This window comes from Doryrhamphus excisus, chromosome 12 (genome assembly GCF_030265055.1).
Source record: "Doryrhamphus excisus isolate RoL2022-K1 chromosome 12, RoL_Dexc_1.0, whole genome shotgun sequence".
NCBI classification, from domain to species: domain Eukaryota; kingdom Metazoa; phylum Chordata; class Actinopteri; order Syngnathiformes; family Syngnathidae; genus Doryrhamphus; species Doryrhamphus excisus.
In genome coordinates, this window is record NC_080477.1 from 15,309,162 (window position 1) to 15,327,722 (window position 18,561).

The 18,561-nt window shown below is 40.8% G+C and overlaps 3 protein-coding genes across 4 annotated transcripts; 1 reads left to right on the forward strand and 2 right to left on the reverse strand.

The window, feature by feature from the left end:
• Nucleotides 1-49: 49 nt before the first annotated feature.
• On the reverse strand, nucleotides 50-5,798 carry hnrnph3 (heterogeneous nuclear ribonucleoprotein H3 (2H9)). Its single transcript, XM_058089048.1, has 11 exons — nucleotides 5,718-5,798; nucleotides 4,934-5,040; nucleotides 4,565-4,720; nucleotides 4,054-4,197; nucleotides 2,817-2,955; nucleotides 2,202-2,401; nucleotides 1,966-2,064; nucleotides 1,123-1,229; nucleotides 903-1,038; nucleotides 758-811; nucleotides 50-685 (listed from the first exon to the last, which is right to left on the reverse strand). Exons 2-11 carry the CDS (start codon nucleotides 5,019-5,021, stop codon nucleotides 624-626), a joined length of 1,185 nt encoding a protein of 394 aa, XP_057945031.1. The 5' UTR covers nucleotides 5,022-5,040; nucleotides 5,718-5,798; the 3' UTR covers nucleotides 50-623.
• A 401-nt stretch (nucleotides 5,799-6,199) lies between these two features.
• Nucleotides 6,200-9,690, forward strand: LOC131139771 (phenazine biosynthesis-like domain-containing protein). 2 transcript variants are annotated; one of them, XM_058089654.1, is made up of 10 exons: nucleotides 6,200-6,471; nucleotides 6,580-6,673; nucleotides 7,235-7,333; nucleotides 7,406-7,515; nucleotides 7,741-7,770; nucleotides 7,859-7,947; nucleotides 8,620-8,711; nucleotides 8,883-8,966; nucleotides 9,061-9,123; nucleotides 9,198-9,690. In XM_058089654.1, the coding sequence occupies exons 1-10, from the start codon at nucleotides 6,388-6,390 to the stop codon at nucleotides 9,308-9,310; spliced, it is 858 nt and encodes a 285-aa protein (XP_057945637.1). In that variant the 5' UTR covers nucleotides 6,200-6,387; the 3' UTR covers nucleotides 9,311-9,690. The 2 variants fall into 2 exon arrangements, with proteins under 2 accessions (XP_057945637.1, XP_057945636.1); XM_058089653.1 differs by having other exon boundaries at nucleotides 6,203-6,471; nucleotides 6,577-6,673.
• On the reverse strand, nucleotides 9,334-17,850 carry dna2 (DNA replication helicase/nuclease 2). Its single transcript, XM_058089652.1, has 25 exons — nucleotides 17,581-17,850; nucleotides 17,362-17,415; nucleotides 16,516-17,143; nucleotides 16,317-16,425; nucleotides 16,057-16,206; nucleotides 15,804-15,987; nucleotides 15,229-15,377; nucleotides 15,039-15,161; nucleotides 14,710-14,953; nucleotides 14,495-14,609; nucleotides 14,244-14,400; nucleotides 13,985-14,164; nucleotides 13,073-13,309; nucleotides 12,883-12,996; nucleotides 12,695-12,804; nucleotides 12,430-12,539; nucleotides 12,222-12,350; nucleotides 12,029-12,121; nucleotides 11,757-11,950; nucleotides 11,578-11,667; nucleotides 11,065-11,278; nucleotides 10,712-10,801; nucleotides 10,450-10,635; nucleotides 10,226-10,374; nucleotides 9,334-9,986 (listed from the first exon to the last, which is right to left on the reverse strand). The coding sequence occupies exons 1-25, from the start codon at nucleotides 17,608-17,610 to the stop codon at nucleotides 9,935-9,937; spliced, it is 3,891 nt and encodes a 1,296-aa protein (XP_057945635.1). The 5' UTR covers nucleotides 17,611-17,850; the 3' UTR covers nucleotides 9,334-9,934.
• Between the last annotated feature and the right edge of the window lie 711 nt (nucleotides 17,851-18,561).

Genomic DNA, 18,561 nt, shown 5'->3' on the forward strand with positions numbered 1-18,561 from the left:
ACACAAAAGTGGCCTCTGATAATTGAAATTCTACACAAGAAACATAAGGTTAGGATCATTAAATATAAAATTTATTACGCAAAATGTACAACAGCTGCAAGGGATATTTTGCAGTTGAAGTATAGACTTTAACTCTAGGAGATCAGAACACGATACTCAAATTAAGAGTCCTCCAACAACTGGAAAAAGATTAATTAAAAAAAAAAAAAACAGCTCAATGTTAAATCTGAGGAGCAAATAAAAGCAGGAAGAGGGCAGCCTAACAAAGGCTCACACGTCTTGTTAAATAAATGAAATAAGGATTATACAGCAGGAGCTGTGATCCGAGGTGACAGTGACTGGTCCTGACAGCATTAAATTAATCTCTTTTGGTTTGTGTGGGGTTTACTTCCCCTCTCCCACATTTGGAAAAACAGAAGATTCCTATAAAAATCATACCATAAACATATCAGCTCATTCAGTCTTGTCACTAACAAGGTACAAATCTTACAAAAAAAAGTGCAACTGTTTCAGTATTGGAGGTGAAAAGAAGTCAGATCAGCTCTCCTTGTTGGGGGAAATATATTGGTGGGCTGCCCTGCTGGGGGTGGGGGCAAAAGGAACGGGGTGGGGGGCTGACATCATCAGTATGAGCCTCGCAGCCCGCTGCTTCGTGAGCCCGTGTTACCATAGTAACTACCACGACCTAAGACATGCCAAGAGAAATCTCAATTATTAACAGACAGAAGATAAACATGGACTGTTATTAATAACTTACTCATGTCGGCTCCGCTGGCTGTTGAGTTGAGAAATAACTCAATGTAGCGGTGCTCTGTAGACAAAATAGTCAATAATAATGACTTAACAGAGAAAACAGGGAGAGGACAAATCCATCTTCTCCATAAGAACGTGACAGAACATACGCATGTGGTTCTTGTCTTTGGACATGGCGGCCACTGCATCCTCGTGGGAGCGAAACTCCACGTCCGCCTCTCCTGTCAACTTGCCGTTTGGAGCGACGTCAATGTGGACCCTCATTGGGTTCAAAGGTGAGAAGAACTGCAAAGGAAACCAAAGTGTGTCAGCAGAGTTCGGAGCATTTGGCATCTGGCAGGAAAAGAATGTGTGTCTTTGGGGTCTTACTTTAGCAACGTCTCCCTCATTGGCCCGGAAAGGCAAACCCCTCATATGGACAAAATGGCCACCATGGAAAGCTGAGCCTCCATCCACCTGACGACTGTAACTGTGGCCTCCCATCCCAGAAGCAAACGCACACTTAACAATGCACTTAGCAATGCGCTTAGCAATGCACCTTTATTGTGTGATTTTTAACATGAATCTACCCTCGTTCAATATGACTTAATGTATAATGAAGGGCTGGGCGATATGGACCAAAACTCATATCCCGATAGATTTAGTTTGCGATAACGATATATATACACCAATATTTTTGTCCACAAACTTAGTTTAGACATAAGTCAAATTTCTAAAAAAAAATTAAAAAATCATGTAGAAAAATAGCCACCAAGTAAATGGGTATATTCACTTTTTCTAAAAAAGTTCAATATAATTCAATCTTCAGTGCTATCATGCTGCACTCAAGGTAGTCTCCTCTGTAGGGGGGTTAGCGCTTCCATGACGACAGGCGGTAAAAATGGTTGATAATGTCTTTATACAACATGCTGCCGCTATGCTCTCCAGTGTAAACAATGGATCAAGCGGCAAGCGGCAAGCTCCAAGCGTATAGCTGCACACTTGCTTAAGGGGTCGGTACGGCACCAAAAACTAAGTCATAATTAAAGCACTAATAAACACTAAAAGATACGGAGCTACCAAAACTTGCTTGCACTTGGACAGCGCCATGTTGAAACATGAGAGCGCATCCTATCCCGTCTATATCGATATACGAACAGTACTGATACTTTAGTCCATAGAAGGATAAGCCCATGTACTAAAAGACTAAACACTTGTCAGGAGAGATATTACCTCTTGATCCTCGCTCTTCTTTTATTCGCTCGTCAAACATACAGTTTCCAAAGCCGTAGCTGTTTAGTCCGTTGTAGCCATCAAAGCTATGGCCATAACCTGGACACGCACCACAAGGGGTCATGCGTCAGGGGGGAATAAATGTTTGGAAAATATAAGACGAAAGAGGAGGTCGTACCGTGTCAATAAAATGACTATGCCGTACTGTTCATCACATTCCAAGACAACGTCCTTACCTCCTCCGTAGCCACCTCCCCCCCTCATGTTGTCCATCAGGGAGCCACCACGACTGAGTCCGGAGCTAAAATATCCACCCCTGGAGCCATCCATAATGGGTCTGTCATAGGGACCGGGTCTCTGGGCCCCCATGCCCCGCCGGGGCTCTTCGTAGTAGGATCGGATCTCAACACGGCTACTCTTAAAGATCTCTATGTACCTGCAAGGTGAGGGGTTGGGGGTGCAGGTTTAGAGAAAGAAATGGCTCATCTTGGACAACATGAATACACAGAAGAAGAGATAAACAGAAAAAGACAAATATACCTGCACAATTGGGGATGCGTAAACTTTTTCTACCTCAAACTCACCCAACTGCCTTGACTATGCCCTGTTAATCTTCCCCTCCACCCCCATAAAGTACCCCAAATGTATGACTAGTTTGTTCTAAAACAATAAATTGTTACAAGTTTTACCAATAAATGCAAAGAAAACTTGAATGAAAACACATAGAATTTGTAATTCTAGCAGACCCTCCCATGCTGATCAATCAAACTCATTACTGTGCTCCAACATAACACATCCCCCAGTAATAGACTAGAATAGAAGGAGCCCGTCCCCCTTGCCGTCTGTCCCACCTGTGCCCTATTCTTTCCTTGTGTTTCCCCCGAGCCTTTTCTGCTATCTCCTTTGAGGCAAACTGCACGAAGGCTTCCCCTGTGCTCCTCCCCTGGTAGTCCACTGGCAGAGTAATCCCATTTGGCACGATTCTCAACCCTTCAACCCAAGCACACATAAATACATAAGTCGGTAGGCAGACAACACCCACTGGAGCGTTCAGGTGGAGGACATGACATAGGAGCTCCATTACAGTGTCTTTCATAGAACCACATTCAAACTAAGTATCTGACATGACTACTTCATGGAATAGTGGAGGACAGAAGATGTAGAGGATGACACAAGCACTGGCCTGGAATCAGGTAATTCTTGCCTCATGTGACCAATTGGCATGCAATGGCCACAACATTATCGGCACAATTGAGTCCATCTTATTCTTTCCAACCAGTTTCTCCAGCAGGTCATTTAACTGTTGAGCTTCTCCCCTCAAATTGAAAGAGGTGTTGATCATTAAAATCACCTGCTTTAGTGACTGACTGGAAAGAAACCTGCAGTGCCTCGGCCCTTGATGGCGCAAGTTCAAGACCCCTGGTCTAGTCTGGTCTAGTGATCTCGCTCACTAGACCAGGGGTGTCTTTTCTGGTGTGAAATTTTGTATCCAACTCAAAAGATCTAGCCATTGTTCTAGCCAACAGTTAACAACGCTACATCACTTTTGGATGGCAATGGAGCTGACCCCAGGTCAGTGATGTGCATCATTTGTTTCCACTGATCCAAACAGCCCAGCCTAATCTACTGTTTCACAAACATTGTGTAGTTCATACAAAAAAAACATGTTAAATCATTTGCATTAACGTACTAACATATAACAAGGTTATAAATAGTCAACATACAAAAACAGATAAGACATTAACACATGCATCCTCCCTAGGACAGGATATGACTAATGTCTTACTATAGGGCGTGACTGGTACTGTGACCTTGTGTCACATATGAATCTCATGTATGGAGGTTTTGCATTGTAGACATACAGGCATGTTGGGCTGAAAAGAGTTTTTTCATTAAATCATGTGTGGCATGACCTATAATATATATATATATATATTATAGGTCATGCCACACATGATATATATATATATATATATATATATATATATATATATATATATATATATATATATATGTATAATATAGGGGCAGGTTTTTAAAAGCTTATCAGAGTGCGCGCCCGCCCATATATAAACACACAGTGCATACCTGAAAAGAACTGAACTATTTCTTCCTTGCTACAGCCGAAGGGCAGGCCTCGGAGTCTCAGCATGCAGCCACTGGAGCTGTCATAGTCAGCAGGGCCGCTACGCTTCAGCACCCAGTCCATCTCGCTACGGTTTGACTTGAATACTGATTTACAAACACACAACAGACCGTCACCGACTGTCACCATTTGGTTCAACAACAGTACATATGAGACAAGAACATAAACAGTAAAACTAACCTCATGGACTATGCAGGTTTCGAAAATAAACATGTACACACCCATCCAAAACAATACCAACATTTATAACCTGCAAAGCATGCTGGGAAGCCCATTCATACACTACACCAACAAAAAGATACCTAGCATGCATTATGGCTTATACAAGCTAGTATTGTTCTGCTTGTACATGCAGCCATTGCTGCATCATGGTTCAAACATTGTTTAAAAAAAATGAGCGCTGTTTTGTAGTCGACTATGGACAATTATCTAGTGTTTAAAATAGTTTCTTACCCTCAATGTATCGATGTCCCATGTATTTACGATCTTTAGAAAGAGCATTCTTAAAATCATCTGATGTTTTTAGCTCAATAAATGCCTCTCCGCTGGGGCGGCCTTCTTTGGAGTAAGTGAAACATACTCCATTGATTTTCCCCATGATGTCACAGTCTGCAGAGAAAATGTAGTTGTTCTTACATGTAGGGAAATAACCAACATGTTATGTGCTAACAAAAAAAACAATTAGACACTTGTAGCATGCTATCTGAACTTGAAAAAAGCCCTATTATGTACAGTTTGTGATAAATTTAATAAAATGATAAATAGCCAAATGTGATGTACTTTTCAGCCCCTGGATGTGAAGATGCGTATGCTTGTTCTCACCAGAGAAGAAACCAGCCACCTCCTCCTGGGTGCAAGACCATGGAAGTCCTCTGATCCTGACCACATAACCCTCTTCGCTAGAAGACATCCTCACTGACACACTGGAACTACAGCAGTAGCAAGTTATAGGACTTTAGTCTTACTAAAACTCTTCGTAAGAAGTTAAGCAAACATTAACAGTAGTCACTTATTGAGGTGTCTAATACCAAAAGCTAAAGGTTCAGTTGCTACCAAGTTGGAGTGCCAATATTAACTAATGTTGTATATGCCAGCTTCTGTCAACGAGTCATTTAAATTATTACGAACTTTAAGCAAAAGTGAATAACTGTTAGACTAGCATATGCTCTCTACTAACAATTAAACAGCAACACGAACAAGTTCCAATGGAAACCTTGGCAATAACAATCCTGAAGGAAATAACTCGCAAACTTTACAGCAGTTAATTCACTATATCACATGGTTGACGTATTAAAGAAAGCCTAATAGCCCAAACAAGACGTCACTTTGACAAGTGTTAATTCGTCTTTGATTAACACACGAAATAAACATTATTGGCAGCCTGGGCGAGGTTAGCATAGTATGCTAACGTTCCTCCGACATGCTCACGATAGCTTGATAGCATTAGCAGTTAGCCTTGGCTAACTCGTCTTCGGTCAAATGTATAACGCGAGCTAGCTACGTTTACTCACAGTAAGGCCTCGTCACTGTACACTATAATGTGTCACTAAATATAAATATAAACACTAGACCGCCAAGTCGTTTAAATTCAACGAAATTATCTCACATTCGCCTCTTCTCCACCGGTGTGTCGAGCCTCAGGTGACACGGCCTGTAATCCCGCACACTGCTCTCGCGAGATTAAGATATCGCGCATGCGATTACGACGTGCCTGATATCAGGGTGACTTCAAATTTTTTACAAACACATACAGGACCACAATTATATACTGTCTATTAAAAAAACTTATAATAAAATAAAAATCCTCCCTTCAGTGCTTTTGCATTTAATTTGTTGATTATGTTTATAATCATAATGAACACAGTGACTAATATTTTAGACATATATGTCAACAAACTACCTATGGATCTCATTCAAGTTCTCTGGCTTTGTCCTCCAAAGGCCCTCTGTCCATACCTGTCAATATTTGCATTATAAAATAAGGAAAATGTATATCCCCATGCATTCATACAGAATATGTGAGCCTATCACATTTTACACGTCTATGTGAATTTATTTCCACATGAGACATAGTTTATGAACAATGTCTTATGTGTCTGCCTAACCTGAAATTGAACGTTCAAGAAAAAGAAGCTTGAAGCTAATTATTAATAGCAAGGGCCATGTGGTATCCCTGACTTGGACTACAGTAGTAAAACAGCCTGTGTTAAAGTCCAAAAAGCAACACTGAAAGAAGCGTACAGAGTTCCATTTGAAGTCAGTTGACCATATGTACCATGGAGATTCCAGTCTTTATAGTTGACGCCTTCACCAGTTTGCCATTCAAGGGTAACCCGGCTGCTGTTTGTCTTTTAAAACATGTGAGTAACAATCCTAAAATGAAACATGGTAACACTGTCCAGCCCAAATCTATCATTCAAATTTGCATGTTGTGCAACAATTGACATTCCTGTGCTTTGTACCAGGAGCTGAGTGATGAATTGTATCAGACGGTAGCGGCTGAGATGAACTTGTCAGAAACCGTCTTCGTCACTGCAATCAATTCTGAGGATTTCACAAAAGGTTTCAAATAGGGAGGGTCCAGTCCATCGGGCACCGATTAATATGTATCGACTGACATGTGATCGCCATAGGCAACAAATTATTTTTTGAGTAGCTCAACAAAGGGTCAAAAAGTCAAATAGTACAGAAATAGTTTCATACAAATAAAGGCAAAAAAACAAACATAATTACCTATGTGCCAAGGGCCCTTAAATTGTCCAGTGGGGTCCCCAGCCAATAGCACTCATCATAAATAAATAGATGTAATGTACAGTGAAACCATGTGATCGGTATCAGACGATCGGTATCGGAATTGGTGGCATACAACTCTGATCAGAGCATCCCCAGTTTCAAACATTCACAAAATTTATGAAGTGACATGTAAATGCAAAGTCAAGGACATAACATGAATATGAATGCATTAAAAAGCAGCAGTAAACTAGCATATTATACAGCCTGGATACATGCAAACAAATGGGTCTCTTGAGTAATTCATATAATCTGCAAGATAGAGTGGAATTTATTGAATAAAAACATGTAATAGTTTAATGTTTATATTTCTAAATGATACATTTTGGCCAGGGTCGAGGTTCCGGCTTCGTTGGTTCACACCCACCAATGAGGTCAACCTGTGTGGTCACGCGACCTTGGCCTCTGCTGCTGTGCTCTTCCACCATAAAAGTAAGTGACTTTTGAAACATTGTTCATTAAACTTGACATCCTAAACCTGATTTTTTTTGTTCTTCTATTCAGAAAATGTGAATTCTGCTGTGGTGTTTGAGACCAAGAGTGGAGATCTGTCTGTTGTCCAGCAGGGAGAGGACTTGGTGATGGATTTTCCTCTCAACCCACCCACTAAACAGGTATCTTTCCGGTTTATTATCCCTTATGATAAAGTCTACACTATGGATAACGTAACGTCTGCTACTGGACCTTGCTCTACAAACACTGGTATGGAAAGAGAAGTTCAGAACATTCAATGAGCGATTCCCCAGTCACATTAAGAACCAACTTAAATGATGCAAAAGCAGTATTTTTCATAGATACTCAGACTAATGCTACAAAAAATGCTTATTTTCATCACTTAGGATCCAGATGATTTTCGACACCTGATCAAGGTGAGTGGAACACATGCAATGACTGGTGATTTCCCGCCTTGCAGTGTGTGTTCTTTCATGATGTGTTCATGTGATGTGTTACCTACAGGTTGCAGTAGGAGACCACCCAGTCAAGGATGTTTATCTGAGTTCTACCACTAAGAAACTGCTACTTCGACTGGCTGATACTTGTGACAGGTTACAATCAAATAGACATATTCACAAATGCTCGTATATTACTCAACATTTTAGGCAGGAGCTGCTGTCGGCAATAGGTCTTTTGTGTACATACAAAAATATTTTACATCTTTGAGTTCAATTCATGAAAGATGGAATGCTTTTTTTTGTTTGTTTTTTTTTTTACAAATGACAACGCGGTCCCATAAAAAATGGGCCATTGTTCAATTCATTTTCAACTTCTAGCAAAAATTCATTCATTAATTCATTTTCGGGTCACAGGGGTGCTGGAGCCTATCCGAGCTGTCTTCAGGGGAGAGGCGGGGTACAACCTGGACTGGTCGCCAGCCATTCACAGGGCACATATAGACAAACAACCATTCACACTCACATTCATGTTTTTGGAATGTGGGAGTATTGCTATAAAACTGTGACTTTCTTTTCTTATTACAATATGCTTCAACTTTCATCTTGTACATTTTCTTCTCATAATTTTGACTTTATTCTTATAACTTTTCCTCAATCTAATTTGCCAAAAATTAGAACATCATTTTTGTCATACTATGACTATGATTATGACTACTAAAATGACATTTTAAAGTGTAAATTCTGACTTTTGTCTTCAGTATTTTGACTTTAATCTGGTAAAATAACTGCTGTTTGTTTTTTTTAATTAGATTTTTGTCTCTCTAGGTCAGTGCTCACAAGTCTGACAGTCAACCCCGCAGCCCTTCTAAGCAGCGACACCAGCGGGAGAGTCAAAGGTCTCATAGTCACCCTGAAAGGTAAGTCTGCATGCCATAAACCTGACTGGACAGCTTGCTAATGTTAATTGTGCAGATCCAATACAGTCAGTTTTTCATTAACAGTACGTTTTTTTTAAATTGCTGTGGTGCGGTGTTGAATTGTCGTGCACTGCACTCTTTAAAATGCTTGTACTCTATGTTTGGCTCAAGGATCTCCAGACGGTCAGCCAGGATACGACTTCTACTCCAGATATTTTTCCCCATGGAACGGAATACCAGAGGATCCTGTCTGTGGTGAGCATTCTTACAACAAAAATGTTGCGGTAACCTCAAAAATACTTAACTTATTCAATGTAACCGACTTATTTATGCACATTTTGTCTTGCAGGTTCTGCACACACTGTTCTAGGTAGCTACTGGTCAAAGGAACTAGGAAAGAGGAAAATGCTAGGTCAGTAACTTAAAAGGTCACGGTTACCTCACCAAGCTGATATTTCATCTTTCTCTCCATCCTGATGTGTGCAGCGTTCCAGTGCTCCAGTCGAGGTGGAGAGCTGGACCTGGAGGTGAGAGATGACGGAAGGCTCAACATAGCGGGAAAGAGCTTCACTGTGCTGCGGGGAACAATCACACTGTAGTCACCACTGAAAAAAGAGAAAAGTTCACATATTCATCACAAGTTTTATTAGCTGCAAAGGTCACACATACAAAAATAAAAATGCAATACTTAAAATGACAAAACAAGAAAAAGTTGATGGAAGGTGTTAATAAATACGTTTGAGGAATCACATTTGATCCAAGAAATTAAAGTCAGCTTAGTTTCTCACCATTAGATTGGATATTTTACGTAATTGTTATTTCATATATATATCTCCAAGACTCACATTGTCACAATAGGAGGCAGAGTTTTACATTAATCTTCACAGCAAAGCATTTTGTGGCTACCCTAGCATATAAGCTCCCTCAAATGTATTCAAGTATGACTTTTAGCAGATGATCCAATGAATAAAACGCAACAATGTCAACTACCAATAAGCCTCTCCTTCAGTCTGAATTAGGTTGTTTTTAACATAAAAATCATCACATTACCATGGAGTTAATTTAGTTAGCTTAAAAAAACACTGTGTTTCAGAGATCATAAATATAACAGCTAAATCAGTGTCTGATTGATTAATGAAATACAAAAATATGTAATTGGGGTACTGTGAAGAAATATAGCATTGAGGATGTGAGGTACTGCGACGACATCTGGACTGCTTCCGTCACAGGAGCATCATGGGTAAGGCTTTGTGGCCGGATGGAGGTAGCTGAATAATGTGACATCAACGTTAAGGTAGAGTAGGATATATTATTACATAAATAATACATATGATATACATTCATTGTAGAATTTATGGGCCAAACCCCTGGTGTACACCTTGTAGATGCAGAAGTGTTATCTATGTTGGATATTTCTTTTTCTAGCAAGCCTGTCAAGCCCAGGGTTTAAGAGGTGAAAAAAAAAAATCTAAATTGTTCAAGACAAAATCTATAATGTTGTCAGCACAAAGGATATCATCTTCTCCTGCTCCAGATGATTGAGTAGTTTCTCCACTGGGGCGTATCGTCTGAGCGTGGAGGCAGAGCCCACCATCAGCAGTTTATGTTTGGCCCTGGTGATGGCGACATTCAGGCGGCGCCAGTCCTTCAACAGCTCTCCTAGCTGCGATTCAAAGACACGGGTCAACTTACTGTCTATTTGCCCACCATGCAAGGGAGAACAACCACAACAATTTACATTTTCTTCTTCTGTAGTGCTCCTGACAAACGAGAGCACGATGACGCTCTTGTCCCGCCCTTGGTATCTGTCCACCGTGTTCACCTCCACGCTGCTGAAAGCAGACGACTGAAGCACTGATGAGATGGTCTTCAGTTGTTGCCTGTAGGGGGCGATGACGCCTACATCGCTGGGCTTACAGCCTGCCTAAAAATCGGGAAATGTAAATTTTGGGAAAGAAACACATTGCTATTTTGTTATAGTACGTGTTAAAGAGGCGTACCTTTAACAAGAGAGACAGCAAAAGATGGATGACAATGGCTTCGGTGCGATTGCTTATGCCTCCTTGCTCCACTGACTCCAAAGCTGGCACCTAAATGGAGAGAAAAGAATTATTAACTGTCAATTAATCCAAATGGAAGTAAGACTTTTGTCTCAAGAGTTTAAGTACCGTTACAAACACTAAATTTGAATGTGATCCAAATAACATAATACAGGGTCTTAGGTTTAATGTACAAGAAACATGAAAACTTGCATCTAACAGCTGTCTTGTTAAAACACTTATTTCAAACCATAAACACCGGCAAGAAAATTGATTAAAGATAAAACAGTTAGACAAGCAGAATTTCAGTTTACCATTGAGCAATCCAGGAAGCAAACAGGGTTGCTAGGTAAAAGCGTGGCTTGGATCCACGCCAGATCCTGCTGGGGTTGTGTCCCGGAGAGGGAATCGAGTGCCGACTGAACAGACGGGAGGGTGGGCAGAGAGAGGAGGGCCGAAGCCGTTCTGTCAGAGCCGCACTCCAAGCGTCCGTCATACATCAGGCAGTTGCTGAGAGACATGATCTGCCTGCAAACGCACACATTTATAGCATTTAAATTCATTAATAAATGTTTAAATATTAATAAATTATGAAAGATTATTAAATAATAATTATTAAATAATTTAATTAAATAATTATTAAATAATAGTTATTAAATAATAATTTAATTAAATAATAATTTAATAATTATTTAATTGAATTATTATTTAAATGAATTATTAATACATTTTCATATAATTATAAAGAAGTCTGGTATAATTGCTAAATCCAGTAATTGCTGGATTAAAAGAAGGTAAAAACTTAGGTTTGCAGCTCGTATGTGTACCTGTTCATGCGATACTGGACATTTAGATGGACCACAGCTTCACTGTGACACTCTAGTCGCTTAAACAGACTCTCATCCATCCCTAGCGATCTGTCAAAAGTCATCATAAGAGCATACAGTAGACGCACTAAAAGAGTGGGAGATGGCCGGTTCGAGACCCACTATTTCTGAAATGGTACCTCGCTTCCTGGTTTTGCACAATAGGGGGCAGCTGTTGGTGGTCTCCTACCAGGACGAATCTGTTGGCGTAGAACAGAGGGCCCAGACAGATGGGCTGACTGATTTGAGACGCTTCGTCCACGATGCAGATATCAAATCTCCGTCGTGAGAAAATGGGATGTCTGATGCCCATGCAGGTGGTCCCCACGACCAGCTTGTTGGGAAAACAAAAGATATTATGACAAAATAAGCTAAGCAAATTCAATTCAAAATGGCAGCGGTGCCTTCTCACTTCTTTGCTGTAAAGCTGCTCAAGATCGGACAGTGTATGAACTCCTTTCTTCCGGATACTTTCCTCTGTGTATGGCAGGATGTCTGGGTGGACCTACAGAGAACCAGACAAAGCGTTCCATTTCATTAGGTACATCTTCATGACCTTAGGAGTACCAATAGTTGTATCAAAAATGTTCTCTTGCAAAACAAACCTTTTGTCCTTGCCCAAGACGCAGGAAGCCAACTTTGAAGCGTTTGAGCTTCAACAGGATGTTGTCCACTGCAGAGTGTGTGTAGCTGGTCAGCAACATACTGAAACCACATGCATGAAGAATGCGAACCTGCGAGGAAAGTAGTCAGAGACAATGAAGGGACCGTGGCAGGGTGCGTCATGAATATGAATGAGGTTCATCAGTGTACCAGGCTGCAGATGGTGGTGGTTTTGCCTGTACCCGGCATGCCAACTATCAGTGTGTAGTCTTTTGATAACAACACTTTCTTCATGGCCTGCTTTTGGGGCTTGTTGAGACCTGCAAACAAATGCGTACGAATGTGTTACTTGTATTTTATCAATCAATGCTTCATGCATGGTGTAAAATAATACAATGTTGCTGAGGCATGCTGTATGACCTAGGTTGCCAAAGTGGGGTACATACCCCAACAGGGTAAAAACTTCAAAAAACACCTTTAAGTATGTTTGCCACAGTGTCCTTTGCCTCTCTGGGCAGAACTGAACTGAGATTGGATATAAACTCCGGAATACGATGATCCACAACCAACTCCCTCAAACGATTACTACATGAAAAAAAATCAAAAGTTTAAAATGTAGAATTTGTTAATATTAACGACAATGTTGCACAGTGTAACAGCAACCTGTCTTGGCTGCTCTCCATCAGTCTAGAGAGATTGGTGAGGTGAGTGCTGAGGCCCACGACGCCATCATCTGCATCAAGACGAAACACCTCATTGCTGAGCTTAGACACGTCTCTGCAACAGACATTCAACTGTCATAGACCGGAGACCATGCAGGAAATCAGGTGACACACAGTGTTTGAGATCTCACCTGTCCAGGGTGCAAGTGATCAATGTCGTGCTAACGTCACACAAGTAGCCTGTTGCTAGAGCAATAAAACGACCACCCTGGTCGCTGAGGACAACACGATCCCCACTGGATAGGCCGCAGCTGCTTGTACTGCACGTCTTGTTAGCTTGCTGGAAACGATGAAGGAAAACTCCCTCTGACTGGACGCTCACATGGCCACTCAGCTGAAGGTTCCCGACACAAGTCCCATTCTTCTCGCTAGAAGCAGAACACTGATTTAATCCGCTCTAATCCACTTTTAAATATGTCTGATCCATCAGATGGTGGCGTTTTTTCCCTTTGTAATAACTTGATTCAAATCCATTATTTATTGTGTTAATTTCCACCACATAGGATTTCTACCTTATAGATGGAATATTTTCATAGAGCATAAAAAACCTGTTTACAACCTTCTTAATACAGTTTTTAACATAATTAGAGCCCTCTAGAAATTAAATCGTCACCTATACAGTTGTATTAATCAATATAGTACGTAATATAATGTCTTTGGTAGCAAATGAGTTAAATGTGCATATTTTTGGCTAATAGGACAGCAATAATGTATTACTTTATTTTGAAAAATTGTGATAGCGTGAAGCTAATTAGTGCCAAACTGTATTAACCAATGAATGTTGTATTTTGGTGTGTCTTCTATTCTGCTAACTTGCTTTATTCAACTTCACTCTTCTGTAAAGTGTCTGGGTATTTTGAAAAGCGCTATACAAATAAAATTTATTATTATTATAAGTCAAAAACATGAGCATTAACAGCTGTGGCTGTGAGCAAACTACTGATATCATTGTTTTTATGAACTCCTTGGATCTGTACAATTACACATGGGATAAAGAATGAAGCAAGTCTGATTGCCATTGTCATTAACAGAAGATCAGTTACCTCTCCTCGGGCGTCTGGAGCCACAACCGTTTCCGGCCATTTTTGGCCTCCATGCTGACGGCCTCAAGATTACATAGCAGCAACCAGTGGGCAAAATAATTTAAATGCGTGGCAGTTAAGTGACTTGTCTCCTGCTGCAGAAAGTCATCACTGACGTCTGTGGAGGCATCTTCCAACACTCTGGTGAGAAAAGATGGAGGGAGTTAATGAGTCTGCCCAATTCAGTCAAAATTGTGCAACTACGAGAAAAGAGGGTTACCTTTCATATAGTGCGCAGTTTCTCCTTTGGGGGCAATAATTACATGTCTTTTTGTCTGTCACCATGTCCGGAAGTCTGGTAAGGCGACTTCTCTCCACTCCTTTCTGCACGCGGTTTTGGACATAATGAACCATGGTGTTCCTCAGCTTCAGCAACTCTAATGTGAACAAAAAACGTTGCAATGATATGACCGACAAGCACGCATTGTGACATTTTATTCAACATGGGAAGCTTGGTGGAGTGTTACAGACCTCTGTGGTCCATGTGGCTGGCCACAACAGGATATAGGTTTGCTGTCTTCAGGTAAAGCAAAAATCCAGCTGGAGGACTGTATCTATGCAAGGTCATCAGGGTGTATAGAATCACCTGGAAAAAGACAACACATGATGACCCCATTTTGAATCTCCATGAAACAATTGAGAAAATGGCTTAAATAAAACTTTGATTCATGTAGCTTCCTACCAACCTGACTGCGATGTTCTATGGAGTTGGACTCCTTTCCAGTTTTCAGCTCCAAGGGAATAGTCTTCATTTCAGAGGATTTGGAGCTGACGTTCCTTGCTCTTTGGATTCGAACCTGTGCCGTCAGATCAATCTTTCCTTTCAAACCGAATCGCGGTGACCACACATTCTCTTCGATGTCTACCAGCTCTGTAATGGTAGCGGTGGCAGAATCCTGCAACCTGCCTGCAGCCCCACTGTTAGTTGGTCTAGCAATTAAAAAAAGAGACTTATTAAATATCTGAATAATGACTTTTAAATAGACGTGAATGTTTGTCAGTTGCATGTTCACACATTTTCAGGGTGATGGCCTTTGGCGTTGGTGTGTTGAGGTATTCCTTTGCCCAATGCTCCAGTGAGGGCAGATAATCATGTAGCTCCTGCTTCATCTCGTCTTGAGTGACACCCAAACTGTACCTACATACACACACACACCTGAAATACACATCCAACATTGCTGCTGGAGGGGGGGGACAACACTTACATGTCCCCAAGATGCTGGGCACTATGCAGAGCCTTGTCAGCCATTTTGGATAAAGTATCCAGAGAGAAGTCTTTAGCTGTGGCTGCTGTCTGGAACACTTGGTGGACGATAGTGCCGTTCAGCATCTGCTTGGAGCCGCCATCAAAACTCTGTATCACAGTAAACGGGAGAGAACATCAATTGGTCCTCATTTATATTCTGGCATATTGTGACCTCATTCATACTCAATACAATAAGATACTTATAGTAAAGATACTATATTGCTGGGTTTCCACTCGATATGTTTGTGCAATATTTTGGAAATGAAAGCGAGTAATGGTTTATGTTTCCGGCATGTGTCTTGGAGATAAATAAAGTATCTATGTCTATGGAGTATCTATGATTTGCTCCATTTGTGTGAGTGCATATGGTGTGATGCATGAAAATAGTTGAAAACAAAACAATCAAAAAGCAGTGATGACTTATCTTCAGCATCAGACACAACGAAAATAATGCTTCTAACATGTCTATTTGCGTTGCGTTGAAGACAATTGATTATATTTTCAAAGTGAAAGGAAAGCATTTCAACATTGTACCTTAAACATCTCCCCCAACACTGCCCTCCTCATACAACGTATAGAGCTGGAGATGCTGGTGCCTGAAACAAGACTATCAGGATGTAAAACTAGCAGGCCTTGTTCTCTGTCCACCAGCCAGCGTCCAGCATCACAGTGGCCCTCCAGATGGACCACATCGCCGCAACTGATGGGCATCATCTCCCTGGGATAAAAACATAGGTTACAACATTCACCATCATGTATGAGCCATGAAAATTAACAGAGGGGCTACCATCCATCTTTCAGAAGACACGTCTCAATGGGATGCAGCGATCTGAAATGTGTTATGGTAAGGAGTTTTTGACCAGGATTCTCCTCCACATTTAAAACCCAGTAGCGGTTGTTGGGACCTCCACAGAGAATCACATGATCTGGTAACTTACTGCAGAGAGAGCAAACATCATCAACCAAAAACAAAACAAGGAGTTTGAAATACTAATACCACAATGTACAGTAGACACCCATTCGCAGAATCTTGTGTGTGTTTCTTACCGGGGTTTTTCCTTGGACAGAAGACTTTCACTCAGCCCCATCTGCTCTGTGAACCAACTGTCATCCAACCCGTCTTCCAAAGGAAATTCCGACATGGTCCCTGTTTCACCTTATTTTAGAGAATGACATCACCATGACCTAAGTGAGGGCCATTAAACAACCAACTGTTGTTAATAGCATAATAGCTCCATAACATTACCTCCACTTTGCTTCTCATCTGATGTTTTTTTCATTTGATGCTCATCCCCGACTGTTTTTTGAGGTTCTTCCACTGCTGATTCGAGTATTTTGTCAACGACCTGCTGTTGTGCTGCAGAATTAATAGCGTCATCGCCTGGCATGTGTACGTGGGCTGTTACAATGCTGCCTTTTGTCGCCTTCTGCTCTGTTATGGAAGTAAAAACAGACGCATTTTTGTCGCCGTCTTTCTCGGGTCTGAGTGACGGTGCGTTAGCGGTTCTTTGTCTCTTAGCATCATGGAGGTCCTCTGAAGGGCTCAAGAGTCTTTTCAATGAATCCCTTTCGGTTGTGACACTTTGACAGATGGGGAACTCCTGAACAGGTTTCCCCATTGTTGATCCTTCTCTCCTGGGTTCATGACTCAGGTCTTTGTGGTCTCTTATGGGGGATGAAGGTGTAATCTGACTTCTCGGGGTCTCAGGAACCATTAGGAGGTCTGGTGAGGAGGGAAGAAGGTTCTCAAGATCCCGGAGGATGGTCCTCTTTAAAGGAGAGTAAGATCCGGTAGTGCAGACATCATCATCTTTGGCGTGCGTGTCAGTTTTACAGACCACCGAGCTGGTCAGTGGTGACTTAGGAGGCAAAGTCTAAAAGCAAACAAATCAATCATTAAAAAAAGACAATATTGATTAAAAACAACCTAAAAGTTACCATATTAGGAACTTAACTGTATGCTGCATAACATTAAAATAACAAAAAATGCAAACTTATTTATATAACTCCGGGAAAAGTACATGCTGACTGTCAGTGTTAGCAAAAGTATTAGTAATGTCCGTTGTTTCAGTATAAATGCAATAGAATGCACCTTCATTGGAGAAGTAAAGAAAGTAGATATGTGCATCTGCCCACCCGTTGCCACCTAAGAAAGAAAAAGATCAAGTTACTTGACACATCCATATGAATACTAGCACCTCTTAGCCAGTATCGATGAATAGTACAATGTCTCATTTCTTTACGAAAATACGACTACAGTAAGGCAGAAGAGGTGTTAAATGTCGTATAACTGCAGTAGTAATGAACCCACCTTCGGTATCTTCAGCTTGGTTCTCTTCATGGTGACTTATGTAAAAAGTAGCTGATTCCGCATATGTATGCAATAAGGAAGCCACGACTATACAAACGCTAAATTAGCCAGCATCGCTAACGTTATATTTGTACGATTAGCGATGTTGTGACAACAATACAACAAAACAAACAACAACCGACGTGTTGTTTCCGAACAACCGCTAGCCTCGAGTCATAGCTACCCGCTGCTTACAGTTTGCCTCAGCGCGCCAGAGTTTTGATAAACGGAAATGACGTCACAACAACGACCGGAAATTATATTTACAATGAAATGTTTTCAATTAAATTGTACAAAGCGGATATGACTGGCACTATGACTATTTGAATATTATTTTTTGGCGAAATATTTCATTTTTACGGGGTAATTTCAATACAAAAACTACACTCAAGTGTTATACCTAATTATACCTAAATGAACTCCTAAGTCACTAACGCTGCACAAAGAACACATGAAATACGTACATATAAAATCAGAACATTTACTTACTTTTTTGCTGTGGTTGTCATGCACACTGAGAGGGTGGAAAAATAAGCCTTTTGGGAAAAGGAAGTCTCAGTAATGATCATTTCACATGTTCAAAGACAACATCCGTATCCTTCATGTTTATGTGGCCCGTTCGCCAATGTATTCATCAGCTTATTCATCCTATTCTCCACTTAATAATGTGCCACGGACCAATACACAATTAGCTGTGGGCTAAAGTAGACCCCAGGCCGCACTTTGGACACCCCTGCTGGAACCTATCCAGTGGAAGGTGACTTGTAGTTGCCCTAATTGATCAGAAGATGGCACCAAAAATCCTAATATAATAATGATGAGCCTTTTCCTCTTCTACAAGGGAGGCAAACATTTACAGCTTTGATATTATTTTGCCTTCAATTTATATTAAACCAAAAACATGCTTATTTTTGACAAAATGATTTGGACATTATGTTTGGT

Bases quoted from the DNA above. Each gene is read 5' to 3' on its own strand.
- hnrnph3 (XM_058089048.1), bottom strand. From the start codon at position 5,021: ATGTCTTCTAGCGAAGAGGGTTATGTGGTCAGGATCAGAGGACTTCCA. The intron at 2,956-4,053 runs GTATGCACTGTG...CTTGGGTTGAAG, and splicing joins AATAGTTCAGTTCTTTTCAG to GGTTGAGAATCGTGCCAAAT. The intron at 686-757 runs GTAAGTTATTAA...GGCATGTCTTAG, and splicing joins AGCCAGCGGAGCCGACATGA to GTCGTGGTAGTTACTATGGT.
- LOC131139771 (XM_058089653.1), top strand. From the start codon at position 6,388: ATGGAGATTCCAGTCTTTATAGTTGACGCCTTCACCAGTTTGCCATTC. The intron at 7,334-7,405 runs GTAAGTGACTTT...TCTTCTATTCAG, and splicing joins TGTGCTCTTCCACCATAAAA to AAAATGTGAATTCTGCTGTG. The intron at 7,516-7,740 runs GTATCTTTCCGG...TTCATCACTTAG, and splicing joins TCAACCCACCCACTAAACAG to GATCCAGATGATTTTCGACA.
- dna2 (XM_058089652.1), bottom strand. From the start codon at position 17,610: ATGAAGAGAACCAAGCTGAAGATACCGAAG. The intron at 10,802-11,064 runs GTAAACTGAAAT...CTCTCCATTTAG, and splicing joins GCTTCCTGGATTGCTCAATG to GTGCCAGCTTTGGAGTCAGT. The intron at 10,375-10,449 runs GTAAATTGTTGT...TTTGAATCGCAG, and splicing joins GCACTACAGAAGAAGAAAAT to CTAGGAGAGCTGTTGAAGGA.